We start from the raw sequence: 22,365 nt of genomic DNA on the forward strand, positions 1-22,365 counted from the left end.
AGACGCTAGACTGATGAATAAGACGCTAGACTGATGAATAAGACGCTAGACCGATGAATAAGACGCTAGACCGATGAATAAGACGCTAGACCGATGAATAAGACGCTAGACCGATGAATAAGACGCTAGACTGATGAATATGATGCTAGACTGATGAATAAGATGTGTATCAGTACTAATTCATTCAACTGTTTTATTTGAATGAATACAGTAGCTGTGTAAATTAACACCATATGGCTGGGGTTGAGAGGATTTGAAGTGGGGAAGCTGCTGGGTGTCATGAGGTCAGCAATGTGATCATCCTCAACCCGTTACACACACACACACACACACACACACACACACACACACACACACACACACACACAGAGAGAGAAATAGACACAAATATACTGTAAATGCATACAGATATTACTGTAAATGCATACAGCTATTCAACAACATATACACAAGTGTGCACACACAGACAAACGTAATACCCGAGACCTCCAACTCTCCTCGCCCCAGTAATGATGTCCAGTATCCTGTGTGCCCTAAGCTCCTCCCCTGCTGGGCTCAGACAGACAGACAGTAATGAGCCAAGCAGAGAGCCTTCAGGGTGCGTCCACACACACAAAGACCGGAGCGCGCACACACACGCACGCACGCGGTCAGCCTTGACCAGCCAAGGGGAGGGATGTTGAGACTTCAGCCATTATAGAATTTGTTGACACAATATTTCAACTAGATAGAGATTTATACAACATCACAACTACTACTTTAAATCCTTCATGTGTCTTATTGACAATAACACATACCATGATATTAGCCTTCTTATCTTGTACCATGAGGTGGTGTACTCTCTCCCTGACAAAAACACAAGTGGATATGATTTTCGGCATGCTTAGTTAGGCTAGGTATTGGAAATAACCATAATCTCCGGACGTCTGGGAATATTGGCTTACTTTGCCATTCCATTACTCATAATTCCGATGTGCGCACCGATTCTGTAAACGCTCCGCGTCAGAGTGGTATTTTACAAAGTGAGCGTTCGACTTTTCAAACAGAATGACGATTTTTTTTAACTCTTAAAAACGTTTAAATAGGCAATAAACACAATTGACAATCTATTCACACTCCTCAACTCAGCTGCCTACAATAGCTGTCATTTGGAATAGATAGGCTAGATGGTTTAACAGTAGGAATAGTCAACTACAGATGATTATATAGCCCCTGACTGAGGCATCTAAACTGTGCAAATACAAACGCAAATATTCGGCCAAATACTTCAGGCGTCATTCTTATTGGCCGGGAGGGCGAAAATCAACAGGTGAATTCACAAGGTTCTAAACGCCATTGGTTGCTCCGTAAAGGTAGCCTATAGCCACTGGCCGTAAAACTCATCCAACATTTATTACTGTAGCAGACAGCATATTCCTGTGACGCAGCGCATAACGATACAGAGATGGGCTAGGCTAAAAGTTGCAATCTATACTGTTAAAAACTACAGTTGACTTACTCCGACGTGTTCGCCTTTGCTTGGATACGCAGCCAGTTTCCCGATTCCTTTCACAGGCATTCTGCTCTGGAGAAGTTGTGAAACACTGTAGCTTTATGTTATCCGTAAAAACAAGTGTTTTATGGCTTGTTATGGCTTGTAAGAACTGGTATCTCTTAAAATATACCCTAGTCTTTAAAATGAAACGGCCTGTGACAGTGATCCTAGAAATTCATCTAGCTCGCTGCAGTTCCTCCGACGTCAGACTCCGTGTTCCTTTAAAATTATTAAAGCGATTTCCGTGGGAGCCGAAACATTCTTGCCAATTGAGGAGCGACTTTCAACTCAGCCAGACTACTTTATGAATACAGAGACGAAACGGGGGGGGGGTCTACTAATGCTACCCGTTTCTATATCAACTTCAATGGGCATCTACAAACGGATAGAATAACTGAGATATGTATTAGTCCATTTTCTGTAATCGTCTTCCGATACAGAAAATGTTTATATATATTTTGTACGGATACTATTTTCCTCCACCCCTCTCTGGCAGTGTGGATTCTTCCGGAATGGATTCATCGATTTTAAAATGTTCTCTAAAGTTCAGTACACTTGTATCAAATCAATTCACTGGGGGCCTTGAAAGCCTAGTGTGATACACAGATTGCAGAGTTTCTATAAATAGACGTTTTAGCACAAAGTATAGTGCCTCGGTGCACACAGCGAGTGACATATCTCCAGTAGCTTCGGTGTTATAACGACACATCCAGAATTAAAACAGAGGAAACTTAAATCCTGAGCGGGAGACAGCCTGCAGTCTTGTATCGAACTGTCCTTTCCCCCCCAGAATGGATTCACTGAATCTCCGGTACAATTACAATATCTCTGATACCATTACAATATCTCTGATACCATTACAATATCTCTGATACCAGGGTTCCACAACTGACGACCCACGGGAACAGGGAGGAGTCAAGCGCAAGTGTTAGTTCAGGAACGTTTTTTTGTTTGCGGTATCCCAGTCAAAATCAATCAATCACATTTATTTATAAAGCCCTTTTTTTACATCAGCCAATGTCACAAAGAGCTATACAGAAACCCAGCTTAAAACCCCAAACAGCAAGCAATGCAGATGTAGAAGTCCTATACAATTAGCATATCTCCTATACAATTTGAATATCTCCTATATAATTAGCATATCTCCTATACAATTTGAATATCTCCTATACAATTACCATATCTTCTATAGGATTCATGCACCTTGGTAGGACTGCAAGGCTGCGACAATACTTTTAAACAGACGAGTAAGTCGGCATTGGATTCAATAACTGTTATTTATCTCCATAAGGGTGTCAAGGTGCTTTGCAACTGTATGTGTGTGTGTGTGTGTGTGTGTGTGTGTGTGTCCATGTGCATTTCTACATGTACAGTACCAGTCAAATGATTGAACACACCTACTTATTCTAGTTTTTTTTAAACTAGTTTCTACATTGTAGAATAATAGTGAAGACATCAAAACTATGAAATAACACATATGGAATCATGTAGTAACCAAAAAAGTGTTAAATCAAAATATATTTTATATTTGAGATCCAGAAAAAAGCTGTTAAATTCTACAACCACCTAAAAGGAAGCAATTCCCAAACCTTCCATATCAAAGCCTTCACCTACAGAGAGATGAACCTGGAGAAGAGTCCTCTAAGCAAGCTGGTCCTGAGGCTCTGTTCACAAACACAAACACACCCCACAGAGCCCCAGGACAGCAACACAATTAGACCCAACCAAATCATGAGAAAACAACAAGATAATTGCTTGACACATTAGAAATAATTAACAAAAAAATTGAGCAAACTTGAATGCTATTTGGCCCTAAACAGAGAGTACACAGCGGCAGAATACCTGACCACTGTGACTGACCCAAAGAATTTTGAATACAAATTCAATTTTGATAAACTCCCATATCCATTGGGTGAAATACCACAGTGTGCCATCACAGCAAAAAGATTTGTGACCTGTTGCCACAAGAAAAGGGCAACCAACAAACACCATTGTGAAAACAACCCATATTTATGTTTATTTATTTTCCCTTTTGTACTTTACCTATTTGCACATCGTTACAACACTTTATCTAGCCATAATATAACATTTCAAAAGTCTCTAATCGTTTGGAACTTTTGTGAGTGTAATGTTTATTGTTCATTTTTGATTGTTTGTTTATTTAACTTTTATTTATTATCTATTTCACTTGCTTTGGCAATGTTAACATATGTTTACCATGCCAATATAGCCCCTTGAATTGAATTGAATTGAGAGGGAGAGACAGAGAGAGAGAGAGAGGGGGGGACAGGGTCGAAGAGAGGAAGAGAGAGAGGGGGAGAGAGGGAGAGAGAGAGGGGAAGATAAAGAGAGAGAGAGGGAAAGGGAGAGAGAGGTTTGAAGAGAGCTATAGGTAATTGAAGGGGGCAGACAGAGTGATGCTTGTCTAACCCTGGGATCTACTGTACAGTAGGTGTAGGTGTGTGGGTGACTGTCTGTGAGACCTAAAGTGTTAACAAACCCTGGCAACCAACCCTCCCCTCCTCCCAACCAAATCCTGCAGGTAGAAATCCCTACAGACTTGCTGCTTCCCTGTCCCAGAAAACATATACCTCCCGAATAGCTACAGTCAAAGTATCTGACAGTAGAAATGGATGACAACGTTTAACTATAGGAGCACAGGTTGCCTGCCCCAGATAATAGCGTCAGCAAAACATATACATGATTTAAAGTAAAGGAGCCTAAACACAGCCACGCATACCAAAGTCCAAGCATGCGTCACATGTTTTACCAGGCACAGTGTAATCCCAGTGCAGGCAGGGCCAGGCAGGTGTTGTGGCTGAGGCTGGGACTGAAGGCCAGGAAGTTCATAGAGACAGCAGGGAAGTTTCTCCCGTATTGGAAGATGGTTAGTGTTATTCGGAATCCTTGGGACGTCCCTGCTCAAGATGAATGCACTAACTGTCAGTGGCTCTGGATTAGAGCGTGTGCTAAATGACTAAAATGTCAACATAGTAACCCTAATCTTAACCCTAACCCTAACCTTAACCCTAACCCTAACCTTAACCCTAACCTTAACCCTAACCCTAACATTAACCCTAACATTAACCCTAACCTTAACCCTAACCCTAACCTTAACCCTAACCTTAACCCTAACCTTAACCCTAACCTTAACCCTAACCCTAACCCTAACCTTAACCCTAACCTTAACCCTAACCTTAACCCTAGCCCTAACCTTAACCCTAACCCTAACCCTAACTCTAACCTTAACCCTAGCCTTAACCCTAGCCCTAGCCCTAGCCCTAGCCCTAGCCCTAACCTTAACCCTAACCCTAACCCTAACCCTAACCTTAACCCTAGCCCTAACTCTAACCTTAACCCTAACCTTAACCTTAACCTTAACCTTAACCTTAACCCTAGCCCTAGCCCTAGCCCTAGCCCTAACCTTAACCCTAACCTTAACCCTAACCTTAACCCTAACCCTAACCTTAACCCTAACCTTAACCCTAACCCTAACCTTAACCCTAACCTTAACCCTAACCCTAACCTTAACCTTAACCCTAACCCTAACCTTAACCCTAACCGTTTAAAATGTAAACTGAAATGAGGCAACGTCAGAGTTGGGACGTCCCACGGTTTAGCTTGATCACGAGTAGGGAGCCTTGTTGTCATTGTCACCAGCCAGCACGTCCCTCGTGTGACCACCGCCCTCCCAGAGCCAGGCAGAGAACTCCGGTTAGCCCTCTAACCTTCTCTGTTCCGCATGAGGTCTCCCTCACTTCCCATTAGCGTTACTCTGTTACATACACAGGGCCGGGGCTGGGGGGTGATGGTGCTATACACAGGGCCGGGGCTGGGGGGTGATGGTGCTATACACAGGGCCGTGGCTGGGGGGTGATGGTGCTATACACAGGGCCGGGGCTGGGGGGTGATGGTGCTATACACAGGGCCGGGGCTGGGGGGGTGATGGTGCTATACACAGGGCCGGGGCTGGGGGGTGGTGGTGCTAAACACAGGGCCGTGGCTGGGGGGTGATGGAGCTATACACAGGGCCGGGGCTGGGGGGTGGTGGTGCTAAACACAGTGCCGGGGCTGGGGGGTGGTGGTGCTAAACACAGGGCTGGGGGGTGATGGTGCTAAACACAGGGCTGGGGGGTGATGGTGCTAAACACAGGGCTGGGGGGTGATGGTGCTAAACACAGGGCTGGTGGGTGATGGTGCTAAACACAGGGCTGGGGGGTGATGGTGCTAAACACAGGGCTGGGGGGTGATGGTGCTAAACACAGGGCTGGGGGGTGATGGTGCTAAACACAGGGCTGGGGGGTGATGGTGCTAAACACAGGCCCGGGGCTGGGGGGTGATGGTGCTAAACACAGGGCCGGGGCTGGGGGGTGATGGTGCTAAACACAGGGCTGGGGGGTGATGGTGCTAAACACAGGGCTGGGGGGTGATGGTGCTAAACACAGGGCTGGGGGGTGATGGTGCTAAACACAGGGCTGGGGGGTGATGGTGCTAAACACAGGGCTGGGGGGTGATGGTGCTAAACACAGGGCTGGGGGGTGATGGTGCTAAACACAGGGCTGGGGGGTGATGGTGCTAAACACAGGGCTGGGGGGGTGATGGTGCTAAACACAGGGCTGGGGGGTGATGGTGCTATACACAGGGCCAGGGCTGGGGGGTGATGGTGCTATACACAGGGCTGGGGCTGGGGGGTGATGGTGCTATACACAGGGCCGGGGCTGGGGGGTGATGGTGCTATACACAGGGCCGGGGCTGGGGGGTGATGGTGCTAAACACAGGGCTGGGGGGTGATGGTGCTATACACAGGGCCGGGGCTGGGGGGGTGATGGTGCTATACACAGGGCCGGGGCTGGGGGGGTGATGGTGCTATACACAGGGCCGGGGCTGGGGGGTGATGGTGCTAAACACAAGGCCGGGGCTGGGGGGTGATGGTGCTATACACAGGGCCGGGGCTGGGGGGTGATGGTGCTAAACACAGGGCCGGGGCTGGGGGGTGATGGTGCTAAACACAGGGCCGGGGCTGGGGGTCACTAGGGCTGGGGGTGGCCAGTGGGGCTGAGCTGGGGAACCAGTGGGTGTGTGTGGTGTGCTGTTGGCGGTCATGGTGCTGTTCGTGGTGGTGTGTGCAAGTGTGTGTTTGTGTGTGAGAGAGAGAGAGTCAGTCTACTTGAACAGAGCAAAACTCAATCATGAGGCAATATTAAGAAACGCTGTAGATGGAAGGAAGGTAGTTTGGAAACCTACCAAAAAACAATTAGGCAACAACAAATCCAATCCCTTTTAGACAACTTCCTGGATAAAACGTTCCACTGTAATAGTGAAGGTGTACACTTGGCAGTAGAAAATCTTAATAGTATATTTGACCTCTCAGCTTCCCAATCAAATCAAAAAATCTCAAATAGAAAACCGAAGAAAATGAACAACAATGAGAAATGGTTTGATGAAGAATGCAAAAATCTAAGAAAGAAATTGAGAAACCTGTCCAACCAAAAACAGAGACCCGGAAAACCTGAGTCTACGCCTTCACTATGGTGAATCACTAATACACTATACAGAAATACACTACGGAAATAGAAGGAACAGCACGTCAGAAATCAGCTCAATGTAATTGAAGAATCCATAGACTCTAACCACTTCTGGGAAAATTGGAAAACACTAAACAAACAACAACACGAAGAATTATCTATCCAAAGTCGAGATGTATGGGTTAACCACTTCTCCAATCTTTTTGGCCCTATAACAAAGAACAAACAGCAAAAACATATACATGATCAATTACACATCTTAGAATCAACTATTAAAGACTACCAGAACCCACTGGATTCTCCAATTACCTTGAATGAACTACAGGACAAAATAAAAACCCTCCAACCCAAAAAGGCCTGTGGAGTTGATGGTATCCTTAATGAAATGATCAAATATACAGACAACAAATTCCAATTGGCTATACTAAAACTCTTTAACATCATCCTCAGCTCTGGCACCTTCCCCAATATTTGGAACCAACGACTGATCACCCCAATCCACAAAAGTGGAGACAAATTTGACCCCAATAACTACCGTGGGATATGCGTCAACAGCAACCGTGGGGAAATCCTCTGCATTATCATTAACAGCAGACTCGTACATTTCCTCAGTGAAAACAATGTACCAAATTATCGTACGACAGACCACGTATTCACCCTGCACACCCTAATTGACAAACAAACCAAAACAAAAGCAAAGTCTTCTCATGCTTTGTTGATTTCAAAACAGCCTTCGACTCAATTTGGCATGAAGGTCTGCTATACAAATTGATGGAAAGTGGTGTTGGGGGAAAAACATACAACATTATAAAATCCATGTATACAAACAACAAGTGTGCGGTTAAAATAGGCAAAAAACATACACATTTCTTCCCACAGGGTCGTGGGGTGAGACAGAGATGCAGCTTAAGCCCCACCCTCTTCAACATATATATCAACGAATTGGCGAGGGCACTAGAAAAGTCTACTAGAATCTGAAGTCAAATGTCTACTGTTTACTGATGATCTGGTGCTTCTGTCACCAACCAAGGAGGGTCTACAGCAGCACCTAGATCTTCTGCACAGATTCTGTCAGACCCGGGCCCTGACAGTAAATCTCAGTAATACCAAAATAATGGTGTTTCGAAAAAGGTCCAGTCGCCAGGACCACAAATACAAATTCCATCTAGACACCGTTGCCCTAGAGCACACAAAAAACTATACATACCTTGCCCTAAACATCAGCGCCACAGGTAACTTCCACAAAGCTGTGAACGATCTGAGAGACAAGGCAAGAAGGGCTTTATATGCCATCAAAAGGAACATAAAATTCGACATACCAATTAGGATCTGGCTAAAAATACTTGAATCAGTTATAGAACCCATTGCCCTTTATGGTTGTGAGGTCTGGGGTCCGCTCACCAACCAAGAATTCACAAAATGGGACAAACACCAAATTGAGACTGCATGCAGAATTCTGCAAAAACGTAGAACATAGAACATAGAAAACGTAGAACACCAAATAATGCATGCAGAGCAGAATGTGGCCGATACCCGCTAATGATCAAAATCCAGAAAAGAGCTGTTAAATTCTACAACCAACTAAAAGGAAGTGATTCCCAAACCTCCAATAACAAAGCCATCACCTACAGAGAGATGAACCTGGAGAAGAGTCCCCTAAGCAAACTGGTCCTGGTGCTCTGTTCACAAACACAAACACACCCCACCCCACAGAGCCCCTGTCACGACTTCTACCGAAGTCGTTGCCTCTCCTTGTTCGGGCGGTGCTCGGCGGTCGACGTCACCGGTCTTCTAGCCATCATCAATCCATTTTTCATTTTCCATTGGTTTTGTCTTGTCTTCCCACACACCTGTTTTCAATCCCATCCATTACCTGTTGTGTATTTAACCCTCTGTTTCCCCTCATGTCTTTGTCAGAGATTGTTTATTGTTAGTGTTGTGTTTATGTGTATAGGTGCGCAACGGGGGCCTGTTGCACAAAAGTAGAATTAAGACATCCGGGATAAATGACTCAGCTGAGCTCAATGAAGCCAAAACATGTGCGTCCAGGCTTAATTGGTTGCACAAAGACCAAGCCAGGATGAGCAGACACGGATTCATTAAGCCAGGTGAAACCAATCCTGGATAGGTGCGCGCTCACGGCTCACTCAAATAGACCCCGCCACAGATCACAGATTAACTGATTTACCATGGCAACTAGAGCCGCGTACTTTTCCCCGTCGGAAGCACAAATCCTCATGGAGGCATACGAGGAGGTAAAAGATATAATTAAGAAGAAAGGCAACACCGCCACAGTGATAAAGCAAAGAGAAAAAGCGTGGCAAAGTATTGCAGACCGCCTGAATGCGTAAGTAGTGCACAATTACACACTCACCGCTCCGCTGAAACATCACAATTACAATTCAAATATTTAATTCACATCTCCAAAAATGCAGTTGTACTGTAATTATGAAACGGTTAAATTTTTAATTGAAATGCACTGCAGATATGAGTGAAATTGTGTAAAGTAACTCCATCACACTGTATAAAGCTATGATAAATTTTTTGATATTTTTACTGAAAACAAGACAAAAATACCAAGTAATTTTTTGCAGTGTGACTCCATTAAATGTGTGTGTGTGTGTGTGTGTGTGTGTGTGTGTGTGTGTAGATTAAACATGAACGGGCCAAAACGGACATGGCAGCAGGTCAAAATCAAATACAAGAACATTCTGCAGAATGGTATGGTCCCTGACTAATATTTAACAAAGCACAAGCATATATTGTACCCAGAAGGTGCCTGCTCACACATTGTCTGTACTGTTTTAGCAGTGAAAAAGAATACCCACAGACAAGGCACGGGTGGTGGGTCACCAAAGGCTGACTTTACCCCAGCAGAGGACATGGCCTTGGAGCTAAATAAAGGCAGGCCCGTCTTAGAGGGGATCCCTGGGGGGAAAGAGACGAGCATAGGTTCCTCCCAAGATGCCACCCGCTTCATTCAAGGTATGTCCTTCCATCTCTACATGGGATACAACCACATTCATATTGAATCAATTTGGACTGTCTGACTTTGGTTTACCTATTGCCTTGCAGTGTCTGGCAGCACTGTGTTCCTGTTAGAGCCACCAGCACAAGCACCAGACGATGCTGATCCAGTGAGTACTCCATCAAAGGCATACTGTAGGCCTGGCATGTCTTGTCTACTAGCTTCAATATGAATCCGATTAAATGTGATAGGGTGAAGGCCCCAGTGCAGCAGCAACAGCACATGATGGAGACGATGATGAGGAGGAGACCATCTCTCTGGATTCCAGAAGGCATGAGGTATCATGTTAAGACTGTGAAAGTACTATTTACTCTACAATGGTGAGGAGTCCTCATCAAAATCAAAAAATCTAATTTCTTTTACAGGACCCAGATGCTATACAGTGGGAAAACCAGCCTGGCAACATAGTGCGTATTAATAAAAGGACACCACATCCTGCCAAATTCCAGCTGCGCTAATTGTATTGTGTTCACAGAGCTCACAAGCTATCAGAAAGTTGTATGGCAACCACCTCCGGCGCCAAATAGAACTGGCAGACATAGACATTCAGTACAAGAAGAAAAAGATGGAAAATCTTGCACTGGAGTCCGAAATAAAAAAGAGGACAATTAGGAAACTGGACCTTGAAATAAAAAAACTTGAGAGGGAGGTGAGATATGCCTTCAATGTACACTGTATGCTAACTGTAACACAAATGTATTAATCATTATCTTTCTTTCCTCCCCCAGCTCCAAGAAGATGACACAGCTCAAAATAAAAATTAGGTATATTCTCGTAAAGTCAAGTGAGCCATGACATATGAGCTCTTATTGTGAGCACACAGGACGGTGGCATCTTTCTAAGGTTTTTTTAATTTTCCCAGCAATCAGTACAACCAAGTCATCGTTATAAGGCATCGCCCTCTTTTGCCCACCCCCCCAGCACCAGGTGTGGCCACTAGCCTATATGAAGGCCCAAAATTGTGTGTTCCTTTCTGCTCTGACAATGGCATGCCCATTCGTGCGAGATGTGGTGGATGAAGAAGCACTTGTGCTGAGGAGAGCCTTCAGGCGAGAAAGGGTCTTCAGGGACCGGTTGGACCCACTGGCCTTCCCTGATGACCATCTATATGAAAGATACAGGTTTTCTGCAGATGGCATCAGGTATCTATGCAGACTACTGGGTCCCAGGATTAAGCACCGCACTGCACGGAGCCATGCACTGAGTGTGGAGCAAATGGTTTGTGTGGCCTTGCGCTTTTTTGCTAGTGGAGCCTTCCTGTACTCAGTGGGGGATGCAGAACAGCTGAACAAGGCCACAATTTGCCGCACAATAAGGAGTGTGTGTCTGGCTATCAAAGCATTAGCAGATGTCTTCATCTCCTTCCCTGGCCACAGAAGACTCTGTGACATCAAAGAGGAGTTCTATAGGATTGCAGGTAAGAGGATCTACAAATTACAGGACAACTGTTAACACATAGTAGGATACTCATTACTTTGTGTGACAGGTTTCCCCAATGTCATTGGTGCAGTGGACTGCACACACATAAGGATAAAAGCCCCCTCAGGTGCCCATGAGGCCGATTTTGTGAATAGGAAATCCTTTCACAGCATTAATGTTCAGGTGAACATAACTTTTTGATATTGTCCATTGACGAACACTCTGCATTGCCAGTGATGTGCATTGATTGGTGTAATATTCCTCATCTTATGATTTCAGATGGTCTGCAATGCTGACTGTGTGATCAGCAATGTTGTGGCAAAATGGCCTGGCTCAGTCCATGACTCCAGAATCTTTCGGGCCTCTGAAATCTATCAGTGCCTATCACAAGGTAAGCCACACAACCCCTATTTATAACCATCATGGCTGTGTCAAGAATATCACTGTGTTTATGAGGTAGTAATGATGAGATTTTGTGTTGACAGGTGAATTCTCTGGTGTGTTGCTGGGAGACAGGGGGTATGGCTGCCAGCCTTTTCTCCTGACACCTTTCACAGACCCCCAGGAAGCACAGCAGGCCTACAACCATGCCCATGCCAGGACCAGGGCCAGAGTTGAAATGACCTTTGGCCTCCTGAAGGCACGCTTTCACTGCCTTCACAAATTAAGGGTCAGCCCTGTTAGGGCATGTGATATTACTGTGGCTTGTGCTGTCCTCCACAATGTGGCCTGCCTGAGGAAGGAGAGGGCCCCCAGAGTGCCACCAGCCATGGACTGGGACAATCCGGCAATCTTCCCTGATGACGACAGTGGTCGGCTGCTGAGGGACCAATATGTGTTGAATTATTTTAGTTAGTATGTGTGCTTTCAATTTTGGTTAAATATGTCCTGCGGTGGCAGAGGAATTTGGGTTTTTTTGGGTTCGTTTTTTGACGAATTTGGCCTCTTATGATGTTTGTGCGGTATACTGTGTGTAATACAAGGCTGCAGGGAGGCTACTGCATCCATTCATTTGTCTGTTCAGTTGATGTGTATGGATTTGTCCTGCATTTATTTTAGTGTGCAGACATGCAGGGTGTGTTATATACAGACCTTTGAATGTGTATGTATCATTTTGTATAATATGCTTGGATTCTGTGCTTTCCATCTTGTAGAGTCACTGTGACTTCAGTTTCGAAAGGAGCTGATGGTTTACCTGCTTTGTTTTGTCCTTATTCAATAAAGGAACATAATGTTACACATTGTGTTTTTATATTCATATGGAATGTGTATTTGTTTATATGACAGAGTACTAGGGCCACACTGAAGAAAAAGGATAAAGTCATAAATTTATGAGGCTGGTTCTTTCTGCAGAAAAGCTACATATTGTTTTTACAGTTTTGATACATGACAATGTGATACTTAATATTCTGGCACATCAGCATGTCTTTGTTTATGAAACCATACTGAAGTACAATTTCACGAAATGCCCCACATCTGTCATTTTAACAACTGTCCTCCTTTAAAACAACTGGTTACAATATTATGACTTGTGTTTTTTTCCCCTCTGTGGCCCTAATATTCTATCATTTTATATATAGCCTTATAGTCTATGGGAAACTGTAAATTATCTAATGATAGCAACATCATCTAAAAATCATTTTTTATCCAAAATCATTGAAATTAATGATCACAAACGTTTAAATAATAACAGTGGGTCTAGTTATATGTGATAACAATGTATAGTGAGCAGTGAAATAACTATTGGTTTCCATTTGTGGTGACTGCTGACTGACATTAGGGATGAGATTAAATAGATCCTGGAATTTAGCCTGGTCTGGAGCAGGCTAGCTCCACAGAATAAATCTCCATGGTAATTTATACCATAACATATCCTCCTGCCCCCTATCCATCTTTAGTGCAACCGGATTACGGATCAATTGAGCCAGGATCACCAAGATATCCTGGCTTAATCCCTTATCCTAGTTTTGTGCAACAGGCCCCGGGTCTTCGTACCCATATTTGTTTATGTTCTTTTCTTATGAGTGTTATGGAGCATGTTACTGGGACATTCATTAAAAGACTCCATTTTACACTCCGTTTGACTCTCCTGCGCCTGACTTCCCTGCCACCTATACACGCGACTCTGACAGCCCCAGGACAGCAACACAATTAGACCCAACCAAATCATGAGAAAACAAAAAGATAATTACTTGACACATTGGAAAGAATTAACAAAAAAACAGAGCAAACTAGAATTCTATTTGGCCCTAAACAGAGAGTAAACAGTGACAGAATACCTGACCACTGTGATTGACCCAAATTTAAGGAAAGCTTTGACTATGTACAGACTCAGTGAGCATAGCCTTGCTATTGAGAAAGGCTGCCGTAGGCAGACCTGGCTCTCAAGAGAAGACAGGCTATGTGCACACTGCCCACAAAATGAGGTGGAAACTGAGCTGCACTTCCTCACCTTCTGCCAAATGTATGACCATATTAGAGACACATATTCCCCTCAGATTACACAGATCCACAAAGAATTAGAAAACAAACCCGATTTTGACAAACTCACAGTATTTCTTCTGGGTGAAATACCACAGTGTGCCATCACAGCAGAAAGATTTGTGACCTGTTGCCACGAGAAAAGGTCAACCAGTGAAGAACAAACACCATTGTAAATACAACCCATATTTATGCTTATTTATTTTCCCTTTTGTACTTTAACCATTTGTATATCGTTACAACACTGTATATATACATAATATGACATTTGTAATGTCTTTATTCTTTTGGAACTTCTGTGAGTGTAATGTTTACTGTTCATTTTTATTGTTTATTTCACTTTTGTATTTTATCTAAATCACTTGCTTTGGCAATGTTAACATATGTTTCCCATGCCAATAAAGCCCCTTGAATTGAATTGAATTGAGAGAGAGAGAGAGACCAACCACAGCACAACAGCAGAACCTGAGACGGAGCTGCATTTCCTGACAAAATGTCAAAAATATAAAACAATTAGAGTGTAATTTTCCCAAATTTGAAACCCTAATTCAAGGTTTCAAAGACCTCTCTGATGAGGATAGGCTACCCGTCCTGTTGGGGGAGGACGCAGAGAGCTGTGGGTTGGCAGCGCACTACATTGCTGCCTGCCATACGTTGAGGGACAGTGTCTGACAGACCAATCAACCTGCACATGTCCTCTACTGTATGCTCATTGTTATTGTTGAATGTATGGTTATTTTGACCCTTGGTTATTGTTGTCAATGTTGTCCTGTTGACAATTTTGATTCTCATTTTTATTCATTTTTATATAGTAAATATCCTAAATAAGCTTTGGCAATATGTACATTGATACGTCATGCCAATAAAGCGAATTGAATTGAATTGAATTGAGAGAGAGAGAGAGAGAGAGAGAGAGAGAGAGAGAGAGAGAAAGAGAGAGAGACCGAGAGAGAGACAGAAAGAGAGACAGACAGAGAGAGACAGAGAGAGAGAGAAAAATAGAGACAGAGACAGAGACAGAAAGGGAGACTAGTTGATCATCTGGAGCATCAGCATTTGTGGGTTCGATTACAGGCTCAAAATGGCCAGAAACAAAGACCTTTCTTCTGAAACTCGCCAGTCTATTCTTGTTCTGAGAAATGAAGGCTATTCCATGCGAGAAATTGCAAAAGAAACTGAAGATGTCATACAACACTGTGTACTACTCCCTTCACAGAACAGCCCAAACTGGCTCTAACCAGAATAGAAAGAGGAGTGGGAGGCCCCGGTGCACAACTGAGTAAGAGGACAAGTACATTAGAGTGCTTAGTTTGAGAAACAGACACCTCACAAGTCCTCAACTGGCAGCTTCGTTAAGTAGTACCTGCAAAACACCAGTCTCAACGTCAACAGTGAAGAGGCGACTCCGGGATGCTGGCCTTCTAGGCAGAGTTCCTGTAATCGTACCCACAAATGCTGATACTCCAGATACTCAACTAGTCTAAAGAAGGCCAGTTTAATTGCTTCTTTAATCAGAACAACAGTTTTCAGGTGTGCTAACATAATTGCGAAAGGGTTCTCTAATGATCAATTAGCCTTTTAAAATGATAAATTTGGATTAGCTAACACAACATGCCGTTGGAACACAGGAGTGATGGTTTCTGATTAATGTGCCTCTGTACGCCTATGTAGATATTCCATTAAAAATCAGCCGTTTCCAGCTACAATAGTCATTTACAACATTAACAATGTCTACACTGTATTTCTGATCAATCTGATGTGATTTTAATGGACATAAAAAGTGCTTTTCTTTCAAAAACAAATACATTTCTAAGTGACCCCAAACTTTTGAACGGTTGTGTAGGTCAACTATCAAGGGAACTCCAATGACCTTTCCTGTCACTTTCACACCGAAGTGTCCAACACAGAGAGAGTAGAGAATACAACACAACACCCATGCAATACAAACATCAACAGTACACACACTGAACTGTGTGTGTGTGTGTGTGTGTGTGTGTGTGTGTGTGTGTGTGTGTGTGTGTGTGTGTGTGTGTGTGTGTGTGTGTGTGTGTGTGTGTGTGTGTGTGTGTGTGTGTGTGTTTGTCTGCCTCTCTAAGAGAGAGCAATAAGCTAGTCTGTGTTGACTGGTCGTGTTTGACAGATATCCTAGGAGTCTGCTGCGTTAATAAGAGAGAGACAGACATCTCTCTCTCAAATACATCCTCTGTGCTAGCTGTGGGTAAGTAAATGTCTGACTGGCTACTGTGTGTTGTACTGTGTTGGTGACCTCTAGAGGTTAGAAGAGGACATGAAAGGAGAGCTCAGACAATACTGGAGGGTACATTAAATACATAAACCATATCCTGAAATATAGAATATCTGTGTGGGAAACATTAAATCACATCCTGATTAGTGTGGCGTTGTGTTAGTTGATGTGTTTTGTCTCCCTGCAGCGCAGCACAGGAAGTTTGGGGATTCTAATCTACAATAAATCATATCCTGAAAATATAGAATATCTCTGTGAGAAACATTAGATAAGCCATGTATTTATAAATCTCCCAGGTGAAAGTGTAAATCACCTGGTATTACTGTTTACATGCATAATGAATTCAATGTGATGCACCATTGAACTGAATGTGTTATTTTTAAATGGTACTTTTGGAGAAACAGTAAATAGTGTCTGTACACTTTCAGTCACATTCAAATGTGCTTCATTGTGGCCGAGCTTTCGATCAGTCAACCTTCATCAGAGCAACCAGTGCGTGTGAGTGCGCACGGATGTGTGTGTGTGTGTGTGTGTGTGTGTGTGTGTGTGTGTGTGTGTGTGTGTGTGTTGTGTGTGTGTGTGTGTGTGTGTGTGTGTGTGTGTGTGTGTGTGTGTGTGTGTGACTTACATCATTAATGGGTGGTGGCTTTTCATAAATAATTAGAGGGTGTTTAATATGTAGAGCCTCACACAACACAACACTGATGACTAATAAACCAAACAGAAAGAAATAGATCATACAAACATGGTAATATGTTACATGAGAGAGACGTTGTCCGACTTGTGAGGGAAAGACACTGTCTATACACAGTAGGACAGGTCAAATCAACAGACACTGTCTATACACAGTAGGACAGGTCAAATCAACAGACACTGTCTATACACAGTAGGACAGGTCAAATCAACAGACACTGTCTATACACAGTAGGACAGGTCAAATCAACATACACTGTCTATACACAGTAGGACAGGTCAAATCAACAGACTATGTCTATACACAGTAGGACAGGTCAAATCAACAGACACTGTCTATACACAGTAGGACAGGTCAAATCAACAGACACTGTCTATACACAGTAGGACAGGTCAAATCAACAGACAATGTATATACACAGTAGGACAGGTCAAATCAACAGACACTGTCTATACACAGTAGGACAGGTCAAATCAACAGACAATGTCTATACACAGTAGGACAGGTCAAATCAACAGACACTGTCTATACACAGTAGGACAGCTCAAATCAAAAGACACTGTCTATACACAGTAGGACAGGTCAAATCAACAGACACTGTCTATACACAGTAGGACAGCTCAAATCAACAGACACTGTCTATACACAGTAGGACAGGTCAAATCAACAGACACTGTCTATACACAGTAGGACAGCTCAAATCAACAGACACTGTCTATACACAGTAGGACAGGTCAAATCAACAGACAATGTCTATACACAGTAGGACAGGTCAAATCAACAGACACTGTCTATACACAGTAGGACAGCTCAAATCAACAGACACTGTCTATACACAGTAGGACAGGTCAAATCAACAGACACTGTCTATACACAGTAGGACAGGTCAAATCAACAGACACTGTCTATACACAGTAGGACAGGTCAAATCAACAGATGCTGTCTATACACAGTAGGACAGGTCAAATCAACAGACACTGTCTATACACAGTAGGACAGGTCAAATCAACAGACACTGTCTATACACAGTAGGACAGGTCAAATCAACAGACACTGTCTATACACAGTAGGACAGCTCAAATCAACAGACACTGTCTATACACAGTAGGACAGGTCAAATCAACAGACACTGTCTATACACAGTAGGACAGGTCAAATCAACAGACACTGTCTATACACAGTAGGACAGGTCAAATCAACAGACACTGTCTATACACAGTAGGACAGGTCAAATAAACAGACACTGTCTATACACAGTAGGACAGGTCAAATCAACAGACAATGTCTATACACAGTAGGACAGGTCAAATCAACAGATGCTGTCTATACACAGTAGGACAGGTCAAATCAACAGACACTGTCTATACACAGTAGGACAGGTCAAATCAACAGACACTGTCTATACACCGTAGGACAGGTCAAATCAACAGACACTGTCTATACACAGTAGGACAGGTCAAATCAACAGACACTGTCTATACACAGTAGGACAGGTCAAATCAACAGACACTGTCTATACACAGTAGGACAGGTCAAATCAACAGACACTGTCACAGAAAAAGGGGATGAAGCTGCATGTTGTGTTTTTACGCTGTCAGGCGTTTTGAAAACCAACAATGAGCTCAGAACAGAACACCACACTGCAGCAGACCTCAGATCAGATAAACCCCAGGGTTCTGTCCTCTCTCTGTACAGTAAATGTGAATGCAGCGAGGTGTTGGTTGATGTGGTCTGCCTGCTCTGCAACGCAGCACAGGGTGTCGGGTATTTGGGATGTGCTAATTAAGTAGGATATATAGATGGCTGTGTGATCCCTAGGGGAGAGTAGAGGAGCACAGAGCGCTTTGGCAGCCATCAGAGATTCACCCTGCCTTTCATCTCCTCTCTATTGGAGGGAAGGAGGGGAGCTGGAGAGAGAAAGGGAGAGAGAGAGAGAGAAAGGGAGAGAGAGAGAGAGAGAGAGAGAGAGAGAGAGAGAGAGAGAGAGAGAGAGAGAGAGAGAGAGAGAGAGAGAAAGGGAGAGAGAGAGAGAGACAGAGCAAAATAAAGGGAAAGAGAGAAAAGGAGATTATGCAGTCCTGGGCAAAAAGATGAAGTGCATTCGGACCAACCAGGAGGCTGGAAATTGGTTACGGTGAGAGTTAAAGGGATAGTTCAGGATTTTGGCCATCAGGCGGGGTTGTATTTGGTGGGTTTGTATTTGATTGGCAGTGTGAGAGTATATACAGCCGGAAGATGTTGAAAGGTTCTGGATGGTGTTTCGCTAACCCCGTGTCTAACCTTAGCACCCCTCACACTTACCCCAACCTTAAAAAGCGTCCCCACTTTCCTCTGCCTTCTCAGGACCGCATGAGTCAGTCCCCACTCTCCTCTGCCTTCTCAGGACCGCATGAGTCAGTCCCCACTCTCCTCTCCTCTGCCTTCTCAGGACCGCATGAGTCAGTCCCCACTCTCCTCTCCTCTGCCTTCTCAGGACCGCATGAGTCAGTCCCCACTCTCCTCTGCCTTCTCAGGACCGCATGAGTCAGTCCCCACTCTCCTCTCCTCTGCCTTCTCAGGACCGCATGAGTCAGTCCCCACTCTGCTCTGCCTTCTCCAGACCGCATTAGTCAGTCCCCACTCTGCTCTGCCTTCTCCGGACCGCATTAGTCAGTCCCCACCCTGCTCTGCCTTCTCCGGACCGCATTAGTCAGTCCCCACCCTGCTCTGCTCTGCCTTCTCAGGACCGCATTAGTCAGTCCCCACCCTGCTCTGCTCTGCCTTCTCAGGACCGCATTAGTCAGTCCCCACCCTGCTCTGCCTTCTCCGGACCGCATTAGTCAGTGGATGCAACGTGTGTGTGTGTGTGTGTGTGTGTGTGTGTGTGTGTGTGTGTGTGTGTGTGTGTGTGTGTGTGTGTGTGTGTGTGTGTGTGTGTGTGTGTGTGTGTGTGTGTGTGTGTGTGTGTGTGTGTGTGTGTGTGTGTGTGTGTGTCTGTGTGTGTGCGTCTCTGTGTGTGTGTGTGTGTGTGTGTGTGTGTGTGTGTGTGTGTGTGTGTGTGTGTGTGTGTGTGTGTGTGTGTGTGTGTGTGTGTGTGTGTGTGTGTGTGTGTGTGTGTGTGTGTGTGTGTGTGTGTGTGTGTGTGTGTGTGTGTGTGTGGCAGGCTGCAGTATAAATCAATGGTGTTCCCAATCTGCTAAATGCCATTGTAATGTGTCCGGGGCGAGGTCGGCCATCGACGACAACAAGCCAGCAGTCTCCTCTCCTTCCTTCCCTCCTTTCTTTCTTTCTTTCTTTCTTTCTTCCCCCACCCCCCTTTCCGTTCTGACTTTGAAAAAAACAACTTTGTTATTGAGGCCGGCTGCCAACTTGTTATTCCAGATATATACAGTTGAAGTCGGAAAGTATTCAGACCCCTTGACTTTTACCACATTTTGTTATGTTACAGTCTTATTCTAAAATGGATTAATCTACACACAATACCAATAATGTCAAAGCAAAAAACAGGTTTTTAGAGATTTTATTACAAATAAAAAAACATAAATATCACATTTACATAAGTATTCAGACCCTTTGCTCAGTACTTTGTTTAAGCACCTTTAGCAGCAATTACAGCCTTGAGTCATCTTGGGTATGACACTACAAGCGTGGCACACCTGTATTTGGGGAGTTTCTCCCATTCTTCTCTGCAGATCCTCTCAAGCTCTGTCAAGCTGGATTGGGAGCGTCACAGCACAGCTATTTTCAGGTTTCTCCAGAGATGTTCGATCGGGTTCCAGGCTCTGAATGGGCCACTCAAAGACATTCAGAGACTTCTCCCAAAGCCACTCCTGCGTAGTTTTGGCTGTGTGCTTAGGGTCGTTGTCCTGTTGGAAGGTGAACCTTCGCCCCAGTCTGAGGTCCTGAGCGCGCTGGAGCAGGTTTTCATCAAGGATCTCTCTGCACTTTGCTCTGTTCATTTTTCCCTTGATCCCGATTAGTCTCCCAGTCCCTGCCTCTGAAAAACATCCCCACAGCATGATGCTGCCACCACCATGCTTCACTGTAGGGATGGTGCCAGGTTTCCTCCAGACGTGACGCTTGGCATTGAGGACAAATTTAAATCTTGGTTTCATCAGACCAGAGAATCTTTTGGCATACTCCAAGTGGGCTGTCTTGTGCCTTTTACTGAGGAGTGGCTTCCATCTGACCACTCTACCATAAAGGCCTGATTTGTGGAGTGCTGCAGAGATGGTTGTCCTTCTGGAAGGTTCTCCCATCTCCACAGAGGAACTCTGGAGCTCTGTCAGAGTGACCATCAGGCTCTTGGTCACCTCCCTGACCAAGGCCCTCATCCCACGATTGCTCAGTTTGGCTGGGCGGCCAGCTCTAGGAAGAGTCTAGGTGGTTCCAAACTTCTTCCGTTTAAGAATGATGGAGGCCACTGTGTTCTTGGGGACATTCGATGCTGTAGACAATGTTTTGTTATTCTTCCTCAGATCTGTGCTTCGACACAATCCTGTCTCAGAGCTCTACAGACAATTCCTTTGATCTCATGGCTTGGTTTTTGCTCTGACATGCACTGTCAACTGTGGGACCTTTCCAAAGGTGTGTGCCTTTCCAAATCATGTCCAATCAATTGAATTTACCAAAGGTGGATTCCAATCAAGTTGTAGAAACATCTCAAGGATGATCAATGGAAACAGGATGCACCTGAGCTCAATTTCAAGTTTCATAGCAAAGGGTCTGAATACTTATGTAAATAAGGTTTTTCTGTATTGTATTTCCAATAAATTTGCAAACATTTATAAAAACCTGTTTTCTCTATGTTATTATGGGGTATTGTATGTAGATTGATGAGGGAAAAAATATATTTAATACATTTTAGAATAAGGCTGTTACACAATCTCTGATTAAAAAGAGTTTGATTCAAATCTATACACAAATACATACTGTGCTGGTGACGTCCAGAGATACAAATTCTAAAAGCTCAACAGCTGATGTATCCTAGTAAACTCATAGTTATAGCTTATAGTAACAGCTGATGTATCCCAGAACACACATTCCTTCTCCCTGTCCCTCTGTCTCCCTGTCCCTCTGTCTCCCTGTCCCTCTGTCTCCCTGTCCCTCTGTCTCCCTGTCCCTCTGTCTCACTGTCCCTCTGTCTCCCTGTCCCTCTGTCTCCCTGTCCCTCTGTCTCCCTGTCCCTCTGTCTCCCTGTCCCTCTGTCTCCCTGTCCCTCTGTCTCCCTGTCCCTCTGTCTCCCTGTCCCTATGTCTCACTGTCCCTCTGTCTCCCTGTCCCTCTGTCTCCCTGTCCCTCTGTCTCCCTGTCCCTCTGTCTCCCTGTCCCTCTGTCACCCTGTCCCTCTGTCTCCCTGTCCCTCTGTCTCACTGTCCCTCTGTCTCACTGTCCCTCTGTCTCACTGTCCCTCTGTCTCCCTGTCCCTCTGTCTCCCTGTCCCTCTGTCACCCTGTCCCT

The 22,365-nt window shown here is 44.4% G+C and overlaps 2 protein-coding genes across 7 annotated transcripts in view; one reads left to right on the top strand and one right to left on the bottom strand.

The window, feature by feature from the left end:
- LOC139544986 (tight junction protein ZO-2-like) overlaps positions 1-22,365 on the bottom strand; it is a 197,038-nt gene that overhangs the window by 106,378 nt on the left and 68,295 nt on the right. Inside the window, exon 1 of one of the 4 annotated variants that reach the window (XM_071352259.1) lies at positions 1,499-1,818. The exons of the other annotated variants lie outside the window; for them this stretch is intronic. Coding sequence (XP_071208360.1) covers positions 1,499-1,558 — 60 coding nt within the window. The 5' untranslated portion in view covers positions 1,559-1,818. Of the gene's footprint in view, positions 1-1,498; positions 1,819-22,365 lie in introns of those variants that run through there. 4 annotated transcript variants of the gene reach the window in all.
- LOC139544987 (putative nuclease HARBI1) lies at positions 9,028-12,746 on the top strand. 3 transcript variants are annotated; one of them, XM_071352263.1, is made up of 11 exons: positions 9,028-9,780; positions 9,868-10,044; positions 10,135-10,196; positions 10,279-10,365; positions 10,453-10,494; positions 10,563-10,736; positions 10,816-10,851; positions 10,950-11,504; positions 11,574-11,689; positions 11,786-11,897; positions 11,992-12,746. In XM_071352263.1, exons 1-7 carry the CDS (start codon positions 9,717-9,719, stop codon positions 10,849-10,851), a joined length of 642 nt encoding a protein of 213 aa, XP_071208364.1. In that variant the 5' UTR covers positions 9,028-9,716; the 3' UTR covers positions 10,950-11,504; positions 11,574-11,689; positions 11,786-11,897; positions 11,992-12,746. The 3 variants fall into 3 exon arrangements, with proteins under 3 accessions (XP_071208364.1, XP_071208363.1, XP_071208362.1); XM_071352262.1 differs by having other exon boundaries at positions 10,453-10,736; positions 11,992-12,743; XM_071352261.1 differs by having other exon boundaries at positions 10,816-11,504; positions 11,992-12,743.

This window comes from Salvelinus alpinus, chromosome 19 (genome assembly GCF_045679555.1).
Source record: "Salvelinus alpinus chromosome 19, SLU_Salpinus.1, whole genome shotgun sequence".
NCBI classification, from domain to species: Eukaryota; Metazoa; Chordata; class Actinopteri; order Salmoniformes; family Salmonidae; genus Salvelinus; species Salvelinus alpinus.